The sequence below is a fragment of the Mesoplodon densirostris genome, chromosome 20 (genome assembly GCF_025265405.1).
Source record: "Mesoplodon densirostris isolate mMesDen1 chromosome 20, mMesDen1 primary haplotype, whole genome shotgun sequence".
NCBI classification, from domain to species: Eukaryota; Metazoa; Chordata; class Mammalia; order Artiodactyla; family Ziphiidae; genus Mesoplodon; species Mesoplodon densirostris.
In genome coordinates, this window is record NC_082680.1 from 11,515,425 (window position 1) to 11,527,985 (window position 12,561).

At 45.1% G+C, this 12,561-nt stretch overlaps 1 protein-coding gene across 2 annotated transcripts in view; it reads left to right on the forward strand.

The window, feature by feature from the left end:
- The first annotated feature begins 584 nt into the window (after positions 1 to 584).
- TDRP (testis development related protein) overlaps positions 585 to 12,561 on the forward strand; it is a 56,617-nt gene continuing 44,640 nt past the window's right edge. Inside the window, exon 1 of one of the 2 annotated variants that reach the window (XM_060086079.1) lies at positions 585 to 835. In XM_060086079.1, the coding sequence (XP_059942062.1) occupies positions 765 to 835 (71 nt within the window). In that variant the 5' untranslated portion in view covers positions 585 to 764. The remainder of the gene's footprint in view (positions 836 to 12,561) is intronic. The other variant, XM_060086080.1, reaches the window with a different exon arrangement.

A 12,561-nucleotide genomic window follows, 5' to 3' on the forward strand; every position in this document is an offset into this window, starting at 1 on the left:
CGCGCCCCCCCGCGGGGTGAGGGGTGAGGGGGTCAGCTCGGGGTGGGGGGAATCCCAGGCTGAGGGGTGAGGAGGTCCGTCCGGGTTGCGGGGGCCTCGGGCTGAGGGGTGAGCGGGGGCGGTCCGAGATGAGTGGGGGCCAGGTTAAGGGGGCCCGGGTGAGAGGTGATCCCGGGTGGAGGGTGAGGGGGTCGGCCGGGGGCTCGGAGATCATCCCGAGGTGTTGGGGGGCCCGTGGTGGGGGGTGAGGTGTGAGGGGGTCAGCTTCGGGTCGGGACCCGAGGTAAGGGCCTCGTGGAGTGATGTGGGGGGCGGGGACCTCGCTGAGAGGAGGAGGAGCCTCGTTGGAGGTGTGGGAGGGTCGGTTGGGGTCAGGGCCTGGCCGGAGGGGCGGTGACTTGGGGGGGGACCGCGAGCAGGGGAAATGGGGGCCCGGGGGGTGTGGCCCGGCCTGGAGGTGGGCCCAGTCCCGGGCGTACGGTGGGTCTCGCTGGGTGCGGGGACCGGGTCCGGTCCGGGAGGGGCCGGGGCGGGGGTGGGGAGGGCCGGGTCCTGGAGGTGGGCCCGCCCCACAGCCCGGCCCCGCCCGGCCCCACTGGCCGCGTCCGGTCCTGCAGGAGCCGCAGCCGGTGCGTCCGCGCTGCGGGCCGGCCGAGGAGGGGCGCGCACGGACGCACGGACGTACGGACGCCGGCGCCCGCCCGGGAGCATGTGGAAGCTGGGCCGGAGCCGGGTGCTCCTGGACGAGCCCCCCGAGGAGGAGGATGGCCTGCGGGCGGGGCCGCCGCCCTCCGTCGCCCCCGCCGCCGCCGCCGCCGCCGCCGCCGCCGCGCAGGTGAGGGGGCGCGGGTCGGGGAGGGAGTAGGTGAGGCCTGCGCTGCGCGGTTGGAGAGGCGCACAGGTGGGGTGCGCAGGTGAGGCCCGCGCCGCGCGGCCCGTTAGGAAACCGAGGTTGGTCCGGGGGCCACCGCGTGGCTCGTGGTGACCCCCCACGTTAGGAGTGACTGAACCCCGCGCCCCGCCGCCCCCCTCGCGCGGGTTCGGGACGGCGGGCAGTCGGTAGGGCACAGGGCGCGCACCCAGTAACCTCGGGCCGTGGCCTTGCTGCGGACGGGGACCTGCCTTCCGAGTGGTTGGTGCCCGGGCCGTCCTATCCGCGGCGAGTCCGGGACCGCGCCACGCCGGGGCGGACTCACGGGCAAGGCCTGGACCGGTGGGGGCCAAAGCAGCGCGCTAAGTGTGCTAAATACTTGTTTGGATAAGCAACAGACTTTCACCTATGTTTAAACCTTTGGCTGGAGGAAGAAGGCAGATGTCCTTTATACAGAAAGACACTGGCCTTACAAGTTCAGAGATGTGCCTAGAATGTTTAGAATTTTTTAATTAAAAAGGATCCCAGGTGGATCCTGTCTGCGCTACAAATGCTTCCCTCCACCTCACCCCCAACGCAGCGTTCCTTTCCATGTGCAGTGAAATTCAGCTCTTTATTTTATTTTTAAAATGACGGTGGTCATACAGTTTCTTGTTTGTTAAATGTTTGGAAACTCGCCTGTTGCTGGTGGCCTGTAAAGGAAGTTAATGGGGATCTGTATCTTTCTTCTCAGGACTTGTAAATAGTTCACCAGATTGTTTCTTTCCCAGTTGGTTCTAAATAACTTCCCTTGGAACTGAAGTTGTCTCATCTTGATAAGACATTTCTTAATAGGAGTTAAATGCCCTTGATTAAGCATTTAAATATGGTCCCTATCTGAAGTGTCTTTCAGAAATCGAGTTTTGGTGGTATTATTGCTCACCTTACTATTTATTTTTTAAATCTCAAAATTTTATGGTTACTTTATTTTTATAAATTTATTTATTTTGGGCTGCGTTGGGTCTTCATTGCTGCACGCGGGCTTTCTCTAGTTGTGGCGAGCAGGGGCTACTCTTCGTTGGGGTGCGTGGGCTTCTCATCGCGGTGGCTTCTCTTGTTGCAGAGCACGGGCTCTAGGCACGCGGGCTCAGTAGTTGTGGCTCACGGGCTCTAGGGCGCAGGCTCAGTAGTTGTGGCGCACGGGCTTAGCTGCTCCGTAGCATGTGGGATCTTCCTGGACCAGGGCTGCAACCCGTGTCCCCTGCATTGGCAGGTGGATTCTTAACCACTGTGCCATCAGGGAAGCCCTTTATGGTTACTTTAAACAGCAGCTCTCTTAAGTATAATGTTGACAATTTATATGCAGTTTAAGTGTGGTTACAGAGTTATTTAATTTTGTAAATAAGTGTTACTGGTCAACGATAAGCAATATTTGTTGTTTCTGAACGAACGCTTAAAATTTTTAAATTGATTCTTCCTATGTTCAGCTTCTATTTCTCCTAATGAATCCTAAAACACATTTTTTTCCTCTTAAGTTAAATTACTAACAGGGAAAAGTTGGAAGGATAGGAGATTGAACACCCACATATATACTTCCTAGACTCCACCATTAGTCTTTATAATAGTTTTTATTTTTAGGTACCCAGCAATTGAGTGGAAAATGCAGAGTTCCCATATACCCCCTGTCCCCATACAGACACAGCCTCCCCCTGATACTAGCAAAATCCCATTTGTTACAACCAGTGAACCTCCACGGACACATCATTATCGCCCAGAGTCCACAATTTACATTAGGGTTCCCTCTTGGTGTTCGTTCTGTGGGTCTGAACAAATGTGTAATGACATGAACTCACCATTATAGTGCCATACAGAGGAGGTTCACTGCCCGAAAACCCTCTGTGCTGCCCGTTCACCCCTTCCTACAGCCCCACAGCCACTGATCTTTTTAGTCTCCGTAGTTTTGTCTTCTCCAGAATGTCAGAGTTGAATCATAAAATATGCAGCTTTTATAGATTGGTTTCTCTTACTCACTGAGCAGTATATTTAAGGGTCCTCCCTGTCTTTTCACAGCTTGGTAATTCATTGCTTTTTAACGCTGAATAATATTCCATCGTCTGCATGTACCAGTTTACCTGTTCACCTACAGAAGGGCATCTTGGTTGCTTCCAAGTTTTGGTAGTTGTATATAAAACTGCTATAAAACATCATGTGCAGGGTTTTGTGTGGACATCAGTTTTTAACTCACTTGGATAAATACCAAGGAGTGTGATTCCTGCATCATAGGCTAAGAGTATGTTTTGTTCTGTAAGAAACCAGACTGTCTCCAAAGTGACTGTACCAATCTGCATGCCCACCAGCAATAAATGAGAGTTCCTCTTGCTTCCTGTCCTTGCATTCCAGCATTCGTTATCAGTGTTCTGGATTGTGGTCATTCTAATAGGTGTGTAGTGGTATCTCGTTTAATTTGCATTTCCCTGATGACATGTGATGTGGAGCATCTTTATTGCTCATTTGCCATCTGTATGTCTTCTTTGGTGAGATGTCTGGTCAGATTTTTTTGCCCCATTTTTTAATTGAGTTGCTTTTTCTCCTTATTGTTGAGTTTTAAGAGTTCTTTGTGTATTTTGGATAACAGTCCTTTATCAGATGTCTTTTCCAAATATTTTCTCCCAGTCTGTGGCTTGTCTTTTCATTTTCTTAACATTATGTTTCACAGAGCAGAAGTTTTTAATTTTAATGAAGTCCAGGTTATCAATTATTTCTTTCATAGATCATGTCTTTGGTGGTGTTTCCCCAAAGCCATCAGCACGCCCAAAGTCATCTGGATTTTATCCTGTATTATCTTCTAGGAGTGAGATCTGACTGCAGCTTCTGTGTTACTTTATTAAGGGTATCTATAGCTTGATGTGTTGAAAACTTTGCTATAGAAAAGCAGACTTTTTGTGACAAGTCAGTCATACTCTGAATTTAGTTCATTTCATCAAGTAGACTGATCTTTATCCCAAAGCCAGCTTCTCTTAGCATTAAACTTTAAAATTCGCAACAAGTCTACCATAAAACTTCTGCTGGCAAAATTTTATTTTAAAGTTGAAAGAGGTAGGAATTCATACGGGAATAATTTAATGGATCTGTTAAATTGTGTCTCATTAGAAAGACAGTCTCATTCTGTTTCGTTTTCAGTCTCAGGCGGCCCGCCACCACCCCTGTACCCCTGCACCCCTCCACCCCTGTCAGCCCGCTCATATTAAACATGTAGGCTCAGAGTACACTTTGTCTTATTCTAGAAAGGCATTTAGTTTGTATTCAAATCTGGTCTGTTCGACCTACTTGAAAATCAGGTCACATGGCTGTAATCTGTGTTGTTTTTTAAAAAAGAAAAAATAGCTTAATGTTAGGTTCTAGTAAGTTTGAAATGTGAGGCATTCAGTTATTACTTGGATTTAAGGAACACTTGACTGTACTAAAATAGCTTTAACATTATAGAAAATAAATTTCTCTGAGCATTTCTTTAGGCAATTGGCCTTTTTTGTCATGAATACACATCTATTTTTTATTAAAGTATAACAGTGGGGTTTTTAAGGTGAATCATTTATTGTAATCATTTTAAAAAGAGAGACTTGCAAGTTTTAATGAGTTTAATTAAAAAAAAAAACAAATCTGCTATGCATATGGTAAAGGATTTCTGGATATTAAATGCCAGGTCTTCTTCCTCTTTCCAGAGGGAAGTATTGTTACCTTTTTATATATAGCTATCCATGAAACATTTATGCATATACATAAATGTATATTTAAAATCATACATTTGTTTTCCCACTACAAACATTCTTCTGCACTTTGAATTGTTCCCTTGATAAATAATATGTGTACCATGGAGCACTTCCTGTCTTAGCACTGCAGCTGAAAAAAATCATCTTTAAGCCTGTGTATGATTAAATCTAATTGGGCTCCTTCTGGTGGATATGGAGTTGCTGAGTCTTCTTTAGGCCCTGCTCCGGGGTCTGTGAGCGGTGAGAAGGAAATGGGGGTCTGCGATGAGACCCGCGTGCCGAGGTTTGGGCCGGCCTTCACTTGATTTGAGCTGCACTGCACTGGGACTTAGCTAGCTGTACTTTAATGTCCTTAAAAACAAAACTCATGGCGTTTTTGGCATATTTTCGTGTTAAAATTTTAAAAGGCTTAGACATATTCTGTAGGCATTCCAAAAAAAAAAAATCAGGGAACATTTCAGGTGCTTTTTACTCTGCTCTGAAGATAGGAAGAACCAAGGGGTAGTAAGTCTTAGCTGAGATGACACCGAATCTGCCTTGTGGGGTACTGTGAGAGCTCTGTTTAAGTTTGCTTTATGGTGATGGGAAGAAAGGAGTGAAGTAGATGCTTGAAGGCTTATGGGAGTGCTTTAGTTGAGAAAGTAAATGCTCTAAGGCCTCACACTCTTTCTTGGGGGTGAGATACTGGGAGGAGCATGGGCTTTGAGGATAGACTGGGCTTTAATTAACAACTTTAAGACGCTTACCCCTTGCTTTTTCTACTTAGCAATACGTTTTGGATCCAACTGTTATGTGAAGAGCTTCTTTATTCTTTACAGTGTTTGTGTGTGTTTCAGTGTTGTATGGTATTTCCTGGTATGGATATATAGACTTTAAATGCCAGACCTCTATTGGTGACCTTTAGGAGGTTATTTCTAGTCTCTTTCTATTACAAACATGAGCATAAATCATTTCACATATCTGACAATAGATGTCTAGAAGTGGAGCTGCTGAGTCCAAGGGGACCTCCCTTTGTAATTTTGTTTTTAATCAAACATTTATCATTTATTAGTTTATTTTTCTTTTCTTTCTTATTAGTTATCTGTTTTATAAATATTAGTGTGTACATGTCAATCCCAATCTCCCAATTCATACCCCCTCCCCCTGCTTTCCCCCCTTGGTGTCCATGCGTTTGTTCTCTACATCTATGTCTATTTCTGCCTTGCAAACCAGTTCATCTGTACCATTTTTCTAGATTCCACATACATGTGTTAATATGTGATATTTGTTTTTCTCTTTCTGACTTATTTCACTCTGTATGACAGCCTCTAGGTCCATCCATGTCTCTACAAATGACCCAATTTCGTTCCTTTTTATGGCTGAGTAATATTCCATTGTATATATGTACCACATCTTTATCCATCATCTGTCGATGGGCATTTTGGTTGCTTCCATGACCTGGCTATTGTAAATAGTGCTGCAGTGAACATTGGGGTACGTGTGTCTTTTTTTTTCTTTTAAAGCTTTTTTTTTTTAACTAATTAATTTAATTTTATTTATTTTTGGCTGTATTGGGTCTTTGTTGCTGTGTGGGGGCTTTCTCTAGTTGCAGTGAGTGGGGACTACTCTTCACTGCGGCACGCGGGCTTCAGTAGTTGTGGCTCGTGGGCTCTAGAGTGCTGGCTCCGTAGTTGTGGCACATGGGCTTAGTTGCTCCGCGGCATGTGGGATCTTCCCGGACCAGGGCTCGAACCCATGTCCCCTTCATTGGCAGGCAGATTCTTAACCATTGTGCCACCAGGGAAGCCCCATGTGTCTTTTTGAATTATGGTTTTCTCTGGGCATATGCCCAGTAGTGGGATTGCTGGGTCATATGGTAATTCTATTTTTAGTTTCTTAAGGAACCTCCATACTGTTCTCCATAGTGGCTGTATCAATTTACATTCCCACTAAGAGTGCAAGAGGGTTCCCTTTTCTCCACACCCTCTCCAGCATTTGTATGGAGACACCAAAGACCCTGAATAGCCAAAGCAGTTTTGAGAGAAAAAAAAAACGGAGCTGGAGGAATCAGACTCCCTAACTTCAGACTATACTACAAAGCTATAGTAATCAAGACAGTATGGTACTGGCACAAAAACAGAAATATAGATCAATGGAACAGGATAGAAAGCCCAGAGATAAACCCACACACCTATGGTCAACTAATCTATGACAAAGGAGGCAAGGATATACAATGGAGAAAAGACAGTCTCTTCAATAAGTGGTGCTGGGAAAACTGGACAGCTACATGTAAAAGAATGAAATTAGAACACTCCCTAACACCATACACAAAAATAAACTCAAAATGGGTGAAAGACGTAAATGTAAGACCAGTTATAAAACTCTTACAGGGAAACATAGGAAAAACACTCTTTGACATAAATCACAGCAAGATCTTTTTTGACCTACCTCCTAGAGTAATGGAAATAAAAACAAAAATAAACAAATGGGACCTAATGAAACTTAAGAGCTTTTGTACAGCAAAGGAAACTATAAACAAGACCAAAAGACAACCCTCAGAATGGGAGAAAATATTTGCAAACAAGTCAGTGGACAAAGGATTTATCTCCAAAATATATAAACAGCTCATACAGCTCAATATCAAAAATACAAACAACCCAATCAAAAAATGGGCGGAAGACCTAAATAGACATTTCTCCAAAGAAGACCTACAGTTGGCCAAGAGGCACATGAAAAGCTACTCAACATCACTAATTACTAGAGAAATGCAAATCAAAACTACAATGAGGTATCACCTCACACTGGTTAGAATAGGCATCATCAAAAAATCTCCCTTTGTAATTTTGATAGATGTCTCGAAACTGCCCTCCCAAAGAGGTTGCATGAATGTATGCGTCAACCAGCCACGTATGCAACTGGCTTTCAGGATGGGCTGGCCAGTATGATACAATGCAGTATGTCTGCAGAGTTTTAGATCTGATGGGTGAAAAGTACTACCTTAATGTGGTTTTAATTTGTGTTTCCCTTGTGGACGATATTAAATAGCTTTTCCTATGTTTATAAGCCTAAACAAAGACTTCTAAAGTCTTCCCCATCAGTCCTGTTACCGTGTCACTAGATGGATTAAACTGGAGTCAAAATAACTGCATTTGTGTGCAGACACAGCGTGGTGGTTCAGATATGGACATTGTCGCTGGTGTCCATATCCATATGCCTTGGTTGAGTCCCACCCCTGCTGCTTGTTAGCCAGATGCCCTTGTGCAGGCCCCCCCTATGCAGACAAGCTTCAGGTTTTGTTTTTTTGGGATTTTTTTGCGGTACGCGGGCCTCTCCCGTTGCGGAGCACAGGCTCCGGACGCGCAGGCCCAGCGGCCATGGCTCACGGTCCCAGCTGCTCCGCGGCCTGTGGGATCCTCCCAGACCGGGACACGAACCCGTGCCCCCTGCCTCGGCAGGCGGACTCTCAACCACGGCGCCACCAGGGAAGCCCTCAGGTTTGTTTTTAATCTGTGAAATTGGGATAAGGTGAAGCTACTCTACCATGTATTGTCTGTTGTCCTTAGACACTGCTAAAAGCCCTTGACTGGGTTAGTGCCACCATTTGCCAGATGTGTAAACCAGTCACAAAGCAGGAGGGTGACAGCTACTACTAGGTGGTGACAGAGACTCTCTACTTGACCAGAATGGAGTCAGGCTCCCTTGTGCCCTGTTTCTGATCAATGTCAATGAGTCTTGACCCTGAGACTCTTTGTCAGCAGCTCTGGAATCTTCTTGCTGCCCATGTGGCCCGGCCTGGGTAGGGGTGGGGAGGCTGCAGATGGTCAGGAGATTTGAGGGTGGCGGCGACAGTGATCCCAGCGTCAGCCCAGCTGCACTCCTACCAGTGACGCCGACCTCCTGCGTCTTACTGATTTGATAGCGTTTAGAGAGCACTTAACTGTCTTCTTAAGAGTCATCTAGATTCTAGTCCAAAGGCTCCACAGAGAAGGATTCAATGTCCACTGCTGTGACCCTAATGCCAAGAAAGGGCTGGAGGTGCAGCTGTGCGCCCCTCTCCGTGCTTGTGGAGTGGAGGGACTGGGCAGCACCACCAGATGTGGGAACTGGGGTTGTGTGTAAAGTGCTGAGGGGGTTAAATGGGTCATCAGGGAAGGAATTGCAGCGTCGGTTTTCTTTTCACCGGCCTGGAAGGATGAGTGGGAGTCATCTAGCCTAGAAGATCTGATTTCTTCCTGGATACAGGCTCATTTGGGACTAGGCAGATACTTCTTTGTGAGGTTAGTCTTATTGGACATTCCCATGATAAATCTGATGTTTAGTCCGCAAAACTCCTTTCATCAAATAAAAGCAGACGGTTAGTTGAGGAAAGGGGAGGAAGAGAAGATAAAAGATCAGAGGTAAAATACTCCTTCCCTCTAGATTCACTTAAGGCATCTCAAAGGAGGCCTGAAGTTTCTCCTGTTTATGAGACACAGTAGCACATTCCAGTGGAAATACAGCGCAGAAATGTTCTGGTGGCCACAGTGAGAGTGTTTTTAAAAAGGTGAAATTAATTTCAATGCAATATTCTAAATTAAATATATCCAAAATATTAATTATATCAATATGTAGCCAATATAAAAATTTGTTCAGGAGTTACTTTACTTTCACTTTCTTTCGTACTAAGTCTTTGAAATCTAGTGTGTATTTTACATTTACTAGCACACCTCAATTTGTATACTCACTTTTCCTCAGAAATACGTGGTCAGTATTTAGATTTTATAAAATTTGCAGTTGAAAAAGTAGATTGTTTTGTCCAAGTTGTTCTGAACATACATAAAAGTTTTCTAATAACTGAATTGAGTGTCTTTTTTTGAATTGGTACATAAATAATTTAAAATGCGTTTCCTCAGTCGTGCTAGCCCGGTTCCAGCTCCCTGGCAACTGCGTTTAGCTGCTGGTTAGTGAATTGGATGGCATAGTTCCGGACTTTTCCCCCAGATTCAGATCAGCTCATCTCAGGTTTGTGGATACTTGTACGTGCCTGGGCCTGTGAACCTCTCTAGGCATGAGCTGGTTGAATTCCAAGGTCCCCCACCCGGTCGTGTTAGCACAGTGGCCTCTTGAGGATGGAAATGGTTAAGGTTTGGTGTCTGTCTCAGGCCCCAGGCCCCAGCACACTACTCTGTGTAATGTTCACCCGTCAATGCTAATATTAAGCATTTAGATTGAAATTGTTATTCCTAAGAGTTTAAAATCCTAATTCATAACATTCACTTTTACTGATTTTACTAGAGCTTAAGGTCATACGACTTAGAATATTCTTTAAAAATTGCTACTCATTAAAAATTGCATCACAGAAGATTGTGATGTACCTTAAGGAGAAGATGCATGTTAGATGAGCTTTGTTTAGGCGTGAGGTCAACGTTAATGACTATACAATACATATTAAATAAAGTGTCTTTATACAGAAACACACACAAAACAAGGTTATATATTGAATGATTGATGAAAATGTGACAGAGGCTCACAGGAACCTGACCCCGTATTTCCTGTAAGAGCAGTGATTCAGTATTTGCTGATTCATTGTCCGTGGCAACTTTTACAGCGCAGCTGCCTTGAATAACGAGAATCAACTCTATTTTACATTTGAGGAGCTTAAGGTAGCTAAAAAACTTGTGCAGAGTTATGTAGCCACTAATAGGAATTTGAATCCGGGTTTCTCTTGAGGTTTGGTGTTTTTTGTTTTGTTTTGTTTTGTTTTGCTACCCTCTTTCTCTTACCTTACAGGTTATCATAAATTTGTGATATTTTTCTTCACTTTCCAAACATTCATATTTTATATTCAAAAAATTCTAGGGCTTCAAAAATTAGTGCCTTAAAAAGCATTGATAAAATTGTGTCTTGGCTCAAATTTCAACAAAACAAACACCCTAGGATACTTCTACTTTTTTCTGTGCTTAAGTATTTTAATAATGAGTGTATTTATCGAAGGCTTACTATGGGAGATAGATGGTTCTCTGGTGAATTAGCAAGTGAAAAGTACTAGAACATTGTGAGAAAAGCAGAGCTGTCGCACATACACGCACCCTTTTCTTTATTCACCTCCTTTTCAACTTAATTATTGGAGGAAGAGCAGGTAGATTTTAAGCCGGTTCTTGAGGAAAGACAGTGAGAAAGGGGGGAAATGGCGTAGCTTTGGATCCAAAAGAGGTTTGGGGGATAGAGAACAAACCAATTTAACTGGCACGGGAGGTTAGGAAGCCCCATTAAGGGTTTCAGACTTCACCTTTTAGACAAATATTGAGGGTCTTTGAGTCAGGGCTTCATGCTATTTGACAGGAAATACTTGTCTGAGGAGGAGGGATTAGAGGCCAGGTGCATTTAAAACAGGATTCTGGTGTAGGAGTTCAGACGTGAAACAAGAGCCTGAATTCTAGATGGATTAGTATCAGGACAAGCGGGAAGAAGTGAGCTTGCCAAAGCCGATGGAAGAGAGCTCTTACCTTTGGAGGTGCAGGTCAAAGGCTGAAGGACAGTCGGAGTGATCAGGACGAAGATGTCACCTCTGAGCAGTAGGGAAGCCCAGGGCACTGTGGCTTTGGGAGCAGCTTAACGAGTTGACTGTGGACGTGTGACTTGGGGACGGCGTCGCACATCCTGATGGACGAGCCGCGCAGGTGCGGTGCTGGGGGGAGGAGCTGAAGGGCTCATCATTTGTGAAAAACTGCAAGGACCTGGCTATCCATTTCAGAACTTACACGGCAGCTGATGAATGAACTGGGACCAGTGGAAAGGGAGTAGGTAGCCCGGTGTCAGCAGGCAGACCTGAGCCCACCTGTCACTAATTGTGTGACTAGGGGCAGATGAGTTAGTTATTCCCTCTCCAGAATCCCTGTTCTCAGTGAGAGGTTTAGAGCAGGAATTGCTGTGCAGGCTATACGGTCTCCATCGCAGCTGCTCAACTTTGCAGCTGTCCTGTGCAAACAGCTATGATGTGTGTAAGTGAACAAGCGTGGCTGCGTTCCATAGAACTGTATTTACACAAACAGGGCTGGGCCGTTCTTGGCTGACCCCTGGTTTAGACTAAAGGATCTTTGAAGTCTCTTCTAATTCTAAGGCAACTGGATTCATTAGAGGTTTGCAGTGTGGCACTTGTTGTGATTTCAGGTACAAGTAGGAAGTCTTAATTGCTAAACTTGGAAATAAATGGCAGGGTGCTAGAGCTCATTTGTATTCTTCCTGGGCTTACATTTTGTTAATTAACAAGTGTGCATTTGTATAGCTTTTCATGCTTTCACGTAAATTAATTGTCTAGTTTGGCCCTTTATCTCATTCCATGATGAAATGAGTCATGCTTTTGTGGTCAAGGAGACGACATTAAGAACAGCATGTGATCATCGCATCATCTTAACCCAGATGGAGCGTGGAGGCAAAAGGAACTGGGAGGTGTTTTGAGACAGTAAGAACGGTGTGTGTAACCTTAGTTCTGCGGAGCCTGGGGGCCAGCAGGTGCCCTTCTGAGGAGACTGCTGACTTTCCCCCAGTAGCAGGTGTTCATTGGGTGTACAGCTCCCTAACCAGAGAGCATCGTTTGCACCAGCAGGGGCTCTGTTTCCAGGTTCTGGCCTGTCATGTGAGAGGAAGCCATGTGTGCACCTGCCTTGCTTCCTCTCTTTCCCTCGTCACATAGGTCAGTGGTGGCGGGCTGTCTTCCACCCCAGAGGTGGTGTTGTGTTGTGCTGTGCTGTGTTACAGCAGCAAATTTTATTACAACCAAGAGGCTTTATTACACAATTCCCCCCAGTGACCAACTGTAAGTCATGTACCAGTTACTTCATTCTCCCTCTTCTGTATCAGTTAAACTTTAAAATAATACCTGATGTGATTTAGTGCTTCCTTGTAACTATTTATATCTCTTTCTAGATCTTCTTTGCCAGGTATTTGGCTATAGCTAAATACTAAGCTTGTTGACTGAAGACCAAT